At 35.3% G+C, this 14,659-nt stretch overlaps 1 protein-coding gene across 1 annotated transcript in view; it reads left to right on the forward strand.

Annotated features, from left to right (window-relative positions):
* Positions 1-12,878, forward strand: part of LOC138706018 (uncharacterized) — a 34,570-nt gene extending 21,692 nt beyond the window's left edge. Inside the window, exon 2 of the mRNA XM_069834910.1 lies at positions 7,762-12,878. Coding sequence (XP_069691011.1) covers positions 7,762-10,100 — 2,339 coding nt within the window. The 3' untranslated portion in view covers positions 10,101-12,878. The remainder of the gene's footprint in view (positions 1-7,761) is intronic.
* The last annotated feature ends 1,781 nt before the right edge of the window (positions 12,879-14,659 follow it).

Raw genomic sequence — 14,659 nt, forward strand, 5'->3', positions numbered from 1 at the left:
ACGATTTTATGATCGTGTAAGCGAACTTTCCAACCACGGGATAAGTCACAACCAAAGATATAACAAATTGATAAACTTTGAAACAGTTCCGCTAGTTCCCAATAGGTGGCACCATTATTGGGACAGTTAAAAAAGTGTCAGAAAATGATTATGTAGATTAAGCATTAATTACTGTCACAATTGACAATATCAGCGGTTTCCAGCTAACCCCAGTGTTGTTTTACAATCAGATGAGTGGGATGAAAAATTGAATTCCATAATGCGCGAATATTTATCTATACAATAGTGACTATTATCTTCGCCATGTATTCATAGAAGCAATAACTAAAGAATCCACATTTAGGGCCTACACCAACAAATTATCGATCACTATCGATTAGTCGGATCAGATATCTTTGAATGTCAGTTTAATACCATTATATTGTACTACGTGGGAAAAGCACTCCTTTTTTCGGTCTAGGGTAAATCTACTTCTGCACTTAATCTACCGAAAAGCGTACATTAAGTACTTTAAGAGCAAAAGGCATGAACAATTTTTTGTTTTATTTCAAATATTTGTTAAAATATGGTTTTCTGTTTGTATGATTAGTACTTTATTTGTGAATAGGCATATAGTTACTTAAGTGTTCCAACAACTGCTCTGAAGATGGCCACAACACAGCGGTCGAAACGTCAGCCAATAACACCAAGACAACGCGGTAGAAGCCCTGAAGCTTATTCACACACCATATAGTTACTTACTTACAGACGGCTTTTAAGGAACCCGGAGGTTCATTGTCGCCCACACATAAGCCCGCCATCGGTCCTATCCTTATTGAGCAAGATTAATCCAGACTCTACAATCATATCCCACCTCCCTCAAATCGATTTTTATATTATCCTCCCATCTACATTCATTAAAATCCTTAAAATTGGGTCAACCAAACTATGATGAGCATTGACCCGAAGCATTTACGTTGAATAGAAAATGTGTATTAAGTTGTGGAATGTTTTATTGATGGTAATGCTGGATGAAATGTGATTTCAACTGTTACCTTCTGATTGCCTGTGTGTTACGTAGTTTTGATTGGACATGCAATTATGTAAGGAAGAATTTCTACTACACAATAGGGTTTGTGAGCATATCGCTCCTACAATTGCATGTATCACTGTATTTTATTTGTAAAACAATACTTAGATAACAATCAAAGAACAAATTTCGAGTGAATCGCCATTTGTGTTCATTTTTTTTAGATATCAACACAGTATATCTATTTAAAACTAGCCGTACCCGTGCTCTCCGCTGCACCTGTTAGAAATAAATATAAAGTAATTACATAATTAAAATAGGATGTTTGATCCAGGGAACAACTTTTACAACAGCGCAAGATAATCTGCTTCGCTCATTACCCAATTTTTTTGCATTGCATTTATTGCATATATATTTTATGTATTTTAACACGATTCAATTGAGCATAGTTAAAATTTGAATTATAAAATAATGGATTGCTAAGCTACCGTACTATTACTGCATACTAAATCAATACACTCTCGTTGTTCATTAATTCTCTGAGATTAAAATGACTGTACATAAATATTATTTTAAGAAATACAGAAAACGAATGTACAAAATAGCCTATCAAATTTTCTGTGCATAAGAAGCTATTTTAATCTTACCTGTCCTCGATTTACTCAGACGTTACTATAATAACATTATAGCATTATGTCCATCTAGAGAAACTACCTGTTTCGATTGTTGTTGTCCAAGGCCCCTTATAGACGAAGTCATTTGTTCTTAATTCATTGCACCGTCTTAGATGGCGTTATTTTAATTTTAAAACGCATTTATCTCATTAAATATCAGTCCTATCAAAATTTTGTAAAGAATAAAACTTATCGGAAATAATTTTTAAAGAAACTTTTGTTACGTAACATTTTCACAAAAATCAATAATAAGCGAGATATTTCGATTTATTTAATTCAGGCCCCCTTATAACCCCCCTTTTAACTAAAGTGTTTTGAATGCCATATAGCCTAAAATCTAAGTTACAACGAACTTAATTTATATTCCAATTTTTATATAAATCGGTTCAGCCATTATCGCGTGAAAAGGTAACAAACATACAGACAGACATACAAACAAAAATTTCAAAAATGCGATTTTCGGTTTCAGGGTGGTTAATTATATATGTTAGGACCAATTATTTTTGGAAAATCGAAAATTACCAGAACAATTTCGGCTACAGATTTATTATTAGTATAGATGACTGGATTTTGTATGCATCATTTAGAGTTAAATTTAATGGAATATATTGAATGCAAGTAAAGTATATCCAGCAGTTTAGGAGAAATCGTTACAATGACCGATCGCTTACTTGACATTAGAGTTGCTGAAAAGGTGTATTTCGTAAAAAAATCTGCAGCATTGTTACAACGAGAACATCTCTGTGTACGATATGATACGAGAAAATAAATGGGGCACAGAATCTGGAGCGTGGCAATTGGTGTAAATACCTAAGTCCACACAGCCTTGCAAGAATTGAACAATCGCGTGGATTTCAAATTTTGACTCCGCCTTCGCTTCTCCCATTTCATTCATTCAGTAGTTGGTGATACGAATCTGAGTGACCCTAAATACAACTGATCGTGGTACCGAAAGCAATTTGCTCTAACGGCGAAGGAAGTTCAACACGCACTCAAACGGTTACAGCAACCAGCAAGGCGCTACACTACGCGTTGTTAGACAGAATAACAAATGTGATATCATGTTTAACATGTCTGTGGTTTTCAAGGTTATAATTCATATCTCGCCTTCTCAACTATACATGCGATGAGAAATTACTTATTCCTAATGTCGAGGGCCTCCCATGAGGCACTCCTAACTTCCTCATCATCATGCTGTGCGTGGGACAAGCAGACTTCTGTGTATGTTGGCTTAGAATTGCACCATTTTGGGAGAGATCTTTGTTCATTGTAATAAAGGCGTCCACTTACTGTACAGCTTAGTCTGCGAGGTCAAGGATTGTAGGAGGACATTAATGAATTATCTTCTGGCATTTGGGAAGTGTTTGCAATGGGATTTGAATTGCAAAATATGTGGGTACTCTGCAATGAAGCCTCCCAAGGGCACAACCCTACATAATAGAGCTAAGTTTAAAATGTATGTAATAGCAATAATAAATAATTCATACTCTTAAGTATATGATATTATGAAGATAAGACTTTCCCACTGAACCGAAAGATCTTAAATAGTATAACGTCGTTGATTTTATGAAACCTCTTATGTCACAGTACAGACCATAATTTTTAGGAGGAAGAAAAAAGTAATTGAATATCAATAGACCTTCATAAGAATATTAGATAATTCGGTAGAAAACGTTAGTGAATATGATGGACATCAATGAGATCAATTTGCAGGCAGAGAGTTTCCACATCATTCACAGGAGTCGAATACACAAGCGACTTCAAGTGCCCCCACAAGTAGAAGTTCAGTGGGTTAAAATCTGGTGAGCGTGGAGGCCAAGCAGTTGTTCCACCTCGCCCTATACATCGGCCAGGGAATGTTGCATTAAGATATCTACGTACATCCAGACTGAAATGTGTGCGAATTGAGCAACACTGTCGGACAATACGTGCTACGCTAGGAATTTGGGAGCAGGTCCGGACGTCAATGTGGCGAACTGCGGCCTGTATTCAGGCAGAACGACAATCAGGCATTTTCGAATCCATATTTATATAACCTCTTTTTCTTCCCTACATATGAGGAATCCATACCTGAAATTTTGCCATCAATTTTCGTTACACCCTACATAAGAGCAATGATCATTCCCTTACTGAATCTTGCATGACGTCACGAAATATATAAATATAAAGTGCACAAATAAAATTTCGTAATAGTACATTATGCAACGAGCCTATAATGATAGTAATTAAGACGCAAGTATGTTTGTTTATGAAACTCGCTTGCGCTCTTTTCATAATTTTCATACGAGCGTCTTAATTCCCATTATAGGCAAGTTTCATACGACTTTTTATGCTAGACCATATTTCTAACTTGAAATTATTCAGACGTATTCATTTTATTTGTATCTGACTCAAGATCGGAAGTGTGAGATGTGCGCAGACGCGAAAGTATTGATTTTTTCCGAGGAACAATAATGTCATTGACCTTGATGTAATGCAGAGAATGTGTAACCTGGAAATTGATTTAGAATTGAAAAACGAGGTGACAAATTGAATTTATTTGAATATTATTTACAATTAACGCTAATTATTATGGTAACAGAACATAACCTTCTGCGACAGTATTGGATTTCCAGCCTCCGTGACGTTTCCCTCGTTATCTTTCGATTGCATAACCGAGAATAATCGAAAACCTGAACTTTAATGAATAGGTGTACTTTAATGACATGCATTAAAGTACTGCTACCAGGTGTATAATTACTACATTTCGGCATGGTCGAGCATAAAAACTTTTACGTGCGACTTCGGGTATAAGATATTTCGTATGTTTATAAATAATTTATTTCTTTTAACTATTAACACATAACGTATATTATTAAATTCAACATTATTTCTTACGCTAAATCGATATAAACTAACGTAAATTATCCAATGAAATCTGAAATTGAGTTATTAATAGAAGCGCTGACATGAGAAATGTTGTAAGTCATAAAAATGCAATTGTACAGGAAAGGCGAAAAATAGTTTTAAGAACACCAGCAAGTATATTTTATTACAAAAAAAAATATTATTGTTTAGGAACATCAAAACACTTATCTGACTACAAGAAAGCAGTATTTTTGTTGAAAGAATACTAGCAAGCAGATTTTATCTAACAAAAGTTTATTCTGATTGTACGAAAGTAATTAAACATCGAAGGAAAATAAGTTTATGAGTTTAACATAAACAATTTATGCACTTCTCATTTTTAGGCACAAATTTTCCGATAAAACTCGCAGTACTTCTTGTCCAGAAATTCAGAATGACTAATAGGTCCTACTTTTTGGGCTCACTTAAGACCGGTCTCTTTGTAAGAGATTGTAATGAGTACATATTTGCGATGGTCTGGAAAGACTGCCCTCTTTTGAAGATTTTAACTCTTTCCACGGTTCGTTCTCATTGAAGACTGCCTTGGCTTTATTAATGGGAAGTAGGCTCTTGAAATCTTTACGCAGGAGAGAGTGCTAATTTTGATGGCACAGTATTAAGAATTCTGTCACATTCCTTGGCAAAGTCATAAAAATCATCAGGCATCATCGTGATTACACTTGTACTGGCATTTACAAGTAGCCTGCACCAAAAAAATAACGAAATAAATGTAATACCTATGCATAAAAACGAAGAATGACTATGAACTTCATATTGTTGAGATGATGATTAAACAAAAATGAAGACTTGCATTCTGAATGGAGTATTTAGGACACCAGAATCACTCTTTCAGGCAGGAAATAGCAATAAAGCATTCTGTTTACTGTCACACAGTGAAACAGATCGGACGCGTCGGCGAATGGTCACTTACAATCTTTCCTAAGCCAGACTTCGTGGATTTGACACATCACCGTCTTACGTTAAGGCGAGGCGCTACTGAAATTTCTAAAATCCACAAGTTTTTAGCTAGAGAGTTGAACTTTTTACTGAACATGCATAATAAATATCATAATCACACATTGTAAATTTCAATCTTTTCTCACAAACACTTAAAAAAATAAATAAACTTTTTTTTTTAATTTTTTTTGTCAAAACCCCATTTAAAAATAATAATTATTATTTTTATCAATTTTTTTAAAGGTAACACTGCATATTGTGCCATGGAGCATTAATAATGGCTTATTCTAATTTGTTAATTTGTAAATATATATATATATATATATATATATAATTTCTTCAAAGTTCTCAAAGTTCAAACATTAATTAAAAATAATACTGCTTTAAGATATATAATTTTCTAACAATAAAACTATGCTCCATTTCACAGCAGAGATATTAATGAATAAGTATGCCATAGCTTTAACTATTGGGAAATAAAATGAATACTTGTCGTTGAAAACGTACATTTCTTTTTTGAGATAGTTAAATTTAAAGTTTTGGTTACACATAGCTCGTACATCAACACAACTTCTACCAATTAGGGGAGAGTCGGGTAGTATCGGACATCGGGTAGTATCGGACAGTGCGTTTCTTTCACCTACCACCATATGGTAGTACCTGAATGACGTGGCTACGTTTCTCTATGCGACATCACAGAAACGTAACCATGTCAATCAGGTACTATCATCGTGTGGTAGATGAAAGAAACTCACTGTCCGATATTACCCGATGTCCGATACTACCCGACTCTCCCCTATATAAAAGTGTACTTATAATAAGATAAGCCTACTGAGATACAATTTTCATGAAACATTTTAGTGCGAAAATAAAAAAATAACATTTGTGACAATTCGACTATTTTCAGCAGCGCATCGTCTTAAACAATGGAACGAATCGAGTATATCTAGGCTACTAACCTGCTACTGTTTCCACGCCATTGGCACGACCGCTTATTTTTTTCCATGACAAAACGAAAAATCGATTTTTTCTAACTTATCTACAACCTTCTCCATGCCAATGTCTCAATTGTTGTTCAAATCGTCCACCAAATTTTCACTTGGACGTCTACATCTCTGCGTCCGAAGGCTTTGTATTCATGTAGCCCCACAGGTATTCATTTTTCAATCGTTTACAAATTGCATTGATGATACACACTGTGTCCACACTAAGAGTATACAGAAATAATAGCTTATAATTTCACAACCGTATAGTATAATTCCTTAAGATAAAGCTCAATCAATAGAAAAACTCTCCAAGATTTCGTTTTATACCTATTCCATGGCCATTGTTGTGTGTAATGTTTTGTTTCAAGCTTATTGTTGCATGAATGAAAAATTGCATTTATCAGTCTAGTTCCTTGTCAACAGAGATGTGGACGGTACAGGAAAAAGTTCAATGCGTTCTCTGGTTTGCAGAACTGAATTCAGTTACACGTGTTCAGCGGCGCATACGGAGGGAATGAAATGTGGATCCTCCTACAAGCAAATCCATTTACGAGTGGGATAGAACTCTATGAGATAATGGAAGCTTGATTTCAAAGACAGAGAAACATTCTAAATAGCATATAGCCGAAATGACTGTGGATCAGGTGCGTGAATCATTTGCTATAAGTCCATATAAATCACGTACCTTGATATGCTGGAGAACTTAGCTATTCCACAATTCCGCCAGGTTTAACATTTCAGCAGGACGGTGCTCCACCACACTTCCATCGAAATGTTAAAACGTTTTTTGACGTAACCTTCCCAAGAAATTGGATTGTTAGGGGTGGACCAATTTCCTGGTCGTCTAGATCTCAGGATTTAACTTCTTTGGATTCTTTTTTGCGTGGGGATTTATTAAAAATTTTGTGTACAGCAGAAAAGTTCATATTTTGATTGATTTGAAACAGCGTATCTTTCAAGCAGTTGAGCTTATAAAACCTGATATGTTGGTGAACACCTGGCGAGAGGTTGAGTATCGTTTTGGTACCTGTCGAGCTATAAATAGTGCTCATGTTGAAGTGTACTAGTGGAAATAAAAACTTTTTCAGTTACTCTATACAATGCAGAAGAAATTTATTTAATAAAACTTATCCAAGTTACAATATAAGCTCTTATTTCTGTATACTTTTAGTGTGGACAAAGTGTATAAATCATTATTAGAATTGTATTACTTTCGTATACTCCATAATAATTTAATTTGTTGTTTCAGGCCTTTGTGTGGTGTCCAGTCTATTCGGCTGTGTACAAAGCTGGAGTTGGGGGTCAGACTACAATTGTCCACCAGGACCTGAACCGGAATGCCCAGCTAATCCCGTGGACGACACCTCCAACTACTTTCCGCACCCCACTGACTGCCATTACTATGTTCAGTGTGACGCCAGAAGGAAAGCGATATGCCGCCCTTGTGGACCAACAGTTTACTTCAGTCCTACGGTGTTGAACTGCGTATGGCCTCTAGATGCCAAGTGCGAGCATAACGCCACGACCAGACAAGAGAGTCTCCTGCCTCCCATATGCGGCCCTGACAGAGGAGAGTCTGACTTCATCTGCGAAACCGAGGGGAATAGTTACAGAGACCCCACATCCTGCGAATACTATTACAAGTGTACAGGAGGAACAAAAATTAGAACAAAATGTCCACCGGGTCAACACTACAACGCCTTTCGTGGGGGCTGTGACGAAAAGTGTAAAGCTCGTTGTGATTCAAGTCTTAACTGCAAAGCTGACATCATAAAACCAGATTGTATTCCTGGAGTTAACTGTCCAACAACTAGAACTACTCCACCATCTCGCTGTATACCTGGAGTCAACTGCCCAACAACTAGACCCAATCCACCATCAGGTTGTGTTCCTGGAATAAACTGTCCAACAACTAGACCAACTCCACCAACACGCTGTATACCTGGAGTTAATTGCCCAACAACTAAACCTACTCCCCCAGCTCGATGTATTCCTGGAGTAAACTGTCCAACAACTAGACCTACCCCACCGTCGGGTTGTATTCCAGGAGTAAATTGTCCAACAACAAGGCCTACTCCACCTTCTGGTTGTATTCCTGGAGTAAACTGTCCAACAACTAGACCTACACCACCGTCTGGTTGTATCCCAGGAGTAAATTGTCCAACAAGGCCTACTCCACCTTCTGGTTGTATTCCTGGAGTTAACTGCCCAACAACTAGATCAACTCTACCATCTCGCTGTATACCTGGAGTAAACTGCCCAACAACGAGAACAACACCATCATCAGGCTGTATTCCTGGAGTTAATTGCCCAACAACTAGACCAACTCCACCATCGCGCTGCATTCCTGGAGTAAACTGCCCAACAACTAGGTCAACAACACCATCACGCTGTATTCCTGGAGTAAATTGCCCAACAACTAGACCAACTCCACCGTCTGGCTGTATTCCTGGAGTTAACTGCCCAACAACTAGATCAACTCCACCATCGCGCTGCATTCCTGGAGTAAACTGCCCAACAACTAGGTCAACAACACCATCACGCTGTATTCCTGGAGTAAATTGCCCAACAACTAGACCGACTCCACCGCCTGGCTGTATTCCTGGAGTAAACTGTCCAACAACTAGATCAACACCACCATCACGCTGTATTCCTGGAATAAACTGCCCAACAACTAGATCGTCTGGTTGCATTCCTGGAGTAAACTGTCCAACAACATCTCTTTGTATTCCTGGAGTAAACTGTCCAACAACTGGACCTACTCCACCAACTAGGTGTATTCCTGGAGTTAACTGTCCGACAACTAGACCTACTTCACCTCCCAGTTGCATTCCTGGAGTGAATTGCCCAACAACCAGACAAACTCCGCCATCTCGATGTATTCCTGGAGTTAACTGTCCAACAACCAGACTTACTCCACCCCCCGGCTGCATTCCTGGGGTAAACTGTCCTACCACAAGATCTACTTCAACATCCCTCTGTATTCCAGGGGTCAACTGTCCGACAACTAGACCAACTCCGCCATCACGCTGCATTCCTGGAGTTAACTGTCCAACGACCAAGTCTACTTCAACATCGCTCTGTATCCCTGGAGTCAATTGTCAGACAAGTAGACAAACTCCACCATCAGGCTGTATTCCTGGGGTTAATTGTCCAACAACAAAACCTACGCCAACATCCCTCTGCATTCCTGGAGTTAACTGTCCGACAACTAGACCCACTCCACCAACACCAAAATGTGTACCTGGTATTGACTGCGATGATAAGGGTCCTATGTGTTTTCCAAATAAGAACTGTGACAACCCACTACCTCAATGCCCTGTTTGCAATGAAGATGGTGAGACATTCGCACATCCCCTCAACTGTGATTGGTATTATAAGTGTATGGGGAAAATTGCCGTACCTATGAAATGTGGGTGTGGCTTCTTATATAACATCAAGTACAATGTTTGTGATTACCCTTGTAATGTAGAATGCAATAATCGAATAAAGCGCGCAACACAGTTAAAGATGTTCTGCCAGAACAACGTACACAATTCAGTAGCGACAATGTTCAGTCAGAGACCTCTGACATCTAAGTGTGGATAATTGTGCCTGCATTGCAGACGAGTTTTTCTACTGAATACAGAACTTCCGACAACTGAAGTGTTACTTCATGTTACAATTACTACAGTGCCATACAGATTTCTGTGTTGTGTCTCATTTGAAAAGAACTTTCTTGAAAATGTTGTCGGATAAGAATATGTATTTTTATATGAGTTTCATAATTCGTCTTCATTTTAGACAGACTATTGACTTCGACTTTCTTGAAATCATTACGCAAATAAATTCATATGGGATTTTCATTAATTAGATAGCCGGATTCTCTAATTTTAAGGACTTAAAATGTGAGCTTCGATGACTTGTTAGGGAAGGTCGTGATCTGGAAACGCAGTATTAAAAAAACCTATACCGAATGAAGGGATTTGAAAGAAGTTACCAGCGCAGACATTCAGCTATTCTTCCTGAAATTAGTCTTTTAAAATATATAGGTACATTAAGTCACTTGACTACAGACAATAATTATACTTGGATAATCAACAACTGTATTATCGAATATAATGTATGGGATTAGCATTAGTAATACTTTAAATTATAATCACTGACCCAGATTTTCTACCATTCTCTTTCTAATTTTACTTATATTGTTTAATAAAAGTTACATAATTTGTAACTAGCAACTTATTCACTTTCACATATTATTTGTAACTAGCAACTTATTCACTTTCACATATTAATAATTATATTTCTTGAATATATCAAGTTATTAAGACATTTTCTACTGTGGTGAATCGCGGCATTTGACATAACTACCTTTATCGGAATTATGCTTATGAAAAATTTCCATTTCTTTATTTAATGTCCACAGAATAACACTGCATGTGTGAAATGATTCTTTCAAGATGTTACTAAGATACATCGACTTTAGTGAAGCCGATATGCAGTTCGGATAAGCTATTTGCATTAGTGTTTCTTAGGTTTATAATATTATAATATTTATATTGCATCTGTTTAACTTGTCAGTCAATATACAATAGCATGCAGGAAATCTATTGAATACAGGACTCGATAAAATGAACATAACATTTTATAAATGTATTTCGGTAGATGTCAGACAAAGGAAATAAGAATATAATTCCTTTACATTGTTCCCAACACGGTATCGGTGTTGGCCGTTATGTTGTGTAGATATGAATAACATCTAAAGGGCAATGAATTTTACAATAAAATACTAAATGACTTAATAGTTTAATAGTGTAGAATAACGGATCCACGAAATATCGGAACAACTGCACTTAAAATTTACGTCTGAATCTGTATTTTAATCAATTATCTTCTCTATTTCTGGACTAAGTTTTGTACTCTGCTCTTAAAACGAATTTAATTTGAATACAAATTGAGTTAGCAGGTTATACACTTTTCAACCACAAGAAAAATGATGGTATTTTAAAAGACTTAAAAACGTGACATCATATCGACGACTCAGTTCAAAAGAAAAACAACTCAAAATTTAAAGTTTTGAGAAACCTGCATTTTCAAGCTTTATGTTGAAGCGAAAAATCAAAAGATCGTTTAAATTATTTCAAATTCTGTTAATGATGTTTTACATATACCATAAATTTCAAAATAAAGTGTGTTAATTGAATTTTTCACAGGAACATGAAGCTTGGAAATTCAGGTTTCTCAAAACTTTAAAATTTGTGTTGTTTCCATTTGGACTTGGCCGTCGATATGCAGAAAACTTGATTGCAACGTGCTTATCGAATGAATAATACAATAATCCTTCTACAAATGATAAATTATAATCCTACTGTTGCAGACGTTCCGAAACACCAATGAAGAGGCGATGAAGTCGACACATCTATTTATGCATAGTTCGTGATGGTTAATGACAATGATATAATGATGATGATATCAATTATATGTATACCAAATTTCCAAATCGCTACTTCCCCTTATTAACTACTATAACAGATGCATCAATTTCAGTTCAAGCATGTCTTAGGAACTTTTCTAAGACTACTGTAATCTTCCTGCTCATTTTCTGTGTGTTGGACATGATACTGTTCCAAATCAAATGAAACTCAATAAATTATGACAACTGTTCATCGTTTACACTTATATTAGGCATTATATTCTCATTTTACAAAAACATGAACTTATTATTGCTACATGAAAAAGAAATGTACTACCCGACGGTGACTCGAATATTTAAAATGTGTATCCAGCAATCAAGACAAAATTGTTTCCAGGACATTAATCTTATGTACACACAAGCATTTAAGTTACTGCGTCAGAAATATTGCAAAGCGTTTCTAAACAAAGTGCAAGGGTTATGTTCGATTCTTACAGTTGATTAAAATTTAACAAAACTAAAAGTATGAATTCTAAGATTTTAATAATATTCGACGAGACTTCAATAATTTAGTTCCAAACTATCAGTATTGAAACAGATGTATTTAAATTGTCGGCTGAAGTAAATAAATTTCGTCATTTGATAGCAAACATTCTAAGAAAACAGAAAACATGATAACAGTCCGAAAATCGTAACTATTCTAATATGTCGAAAAAAGATATTGTAGTTATGTGCATCATAAAGTTCAACATATAAATTAAAAATTATAACGGTCAATGACATTTTCAATATTTCAAGATTACGACGGGCTTTACAAATGTTGCTTGCTTGTTTATTGCGGTATCATGTGAAGTTTGTTGTTATAAACTGCCATATCTTTTATATAGGATTGTAATAGTTTAGGTAGTATATTTTAGTATAATAAACTGGACAATAATGTAGAGTTTTTTAATAAATTTTTTAACAAACTTCGTCACATTCTAATTATTTATAAAGATAATAGGTTGTTTGACTTCCTCATCGCCCTAAAAAAGAAAGTTATTTTTCTCGATAAGCATGACTTAATGTACGCCTAACATTATCTAACAATTAACATTACACAGCCTACAAAAAGTAAGGCTACACCATAATTTGTGACGTTCAAAATATCGAATATTATAACCTCTAAATATTATATTGCTGCATGAATTTCTATTTCTCAATTAATAACATTATTCCTACACAAAGTTCCAATACACTTTCGGCGGTTCACCATTATCCTTAGATTTTTTTAGTCTTGTGCAGCGATTGGTTTACACGCCATCCTTGAGCTTCAGTTGAAGGCTGAGGGTGAAGGCGAAGAATGAAGAGTAATAAAAATACTACTGTGGTCTGTTCCAGAAAGGTGATATAGCTAACGATTTTGTGCCTTACTTTTAAGAAAAAATTCTGCTTTTGACTAAGAAAGCTACGGAAATATTCATCTTCCACTTCTCAAGCAACAGCGCCTGAGAGAACACATGACATAACAAGAGCAAGTGAAAAAAAAAATGTTCAATGGATGTTTATTAAACTTACGACAGCGACTTTCATACATTAAGTTATCCAGTTACAGCGTAGGTTTTGTGCCTGGCTAAAAACATGTTTTAAAATAATATATAACAGGTAGGTCTAAATCATTATGATATATGTAAGCTGATATAATAGTATCATTTGCACAAAAAACTCAGTCCGTATTACAGCAGAGTACATTCATAACATATAATTAAAATAATATATATTATAATTTTCCCACCATTAGTATTATCCGCTGTTTGATACAGCGTCGTTAAATAACTAACTGAACATTGTCTGTTGTTAGTCGCCTTCGTAGTTTAGTTGGCAAAGCGCTGGCTTACAACGATGCAGATTCACTCTCTTCACTTTCAAATGTTGGTGATAATGTAAATCTTACTAAAACTATGAACTACGGTTGTACCACTTTCGTTAACATCTGTTGATATGAAATCTCCTAATTCGCTCTTGTATTTAAAAATTCATACATCAAATTGTTCTTATAATAATTGTAACTGTCCTATTCTAAATTAATCTAATCAAGTTAAGAATCTCGGAATAATAAATCGACCAGCACTTACGTTGGGATAAACATGTTCTTTTTCTTTGCACTAGATTAAGAAAAAATATTCACTATTTTGTTATACTACGAAATTACTTGATTCTCCATAGTTTACGAATGATTTACCTCGCATTAGTACAAGCTATATTATAATATAATATTATAGGATGGGATTGTGCTTTTAGTATCTCCCTCATGGCAATAACACTGCTACAGAAAATAACAATAAAAATATGACTTAATAAGATATCCCTCAGAACTGTTGTATTCTGAATTTAAAGTATTTAATATCCAAAGAATTTATAACAATGTCTTATTGAATTTCGTAAATAAACACTGTAATATATTTAATTTGTATTCACATAAATATAAAATTAAAATATTAGATAGAACCTAAATGTACCACAACTATAACTTATACTCACAGAAACAACTCTGGGCCAAGGCTCTATAACAAGTTAACAGCTAAATTACCAAACATTCAATTTGCTAATGCTCTTTATTAAAAAAAATCAATAAAAATTACTGTTTAGGAAAACAATACAAAGTTTCAATTACTGTCATATCTGTGCTTTTCTTTTATTTTTTACTTTTTTCTTTTTTGTTAATTAATTAAATGCATGTTTTAAAATTTTGTGGGATGGCCCCTGAGCAAGA

The sequence above is a fragment of the Periplaneta americana genome, chromosome 9 (assembly GCF_040183065.1).
Source record: "Periplaneta americana isolate PAMFEO1 chromosome 9, P.americana_PAMFEO1_priV1, whole genome shotgun sequence".
Taxonomy (NCBI): domain Eukaryota; kingdom Metazoa; phylum Arthropoda; class Insecta; order Blattodea; family Blattidae; genus Periplaneta; species Periplaneta americana.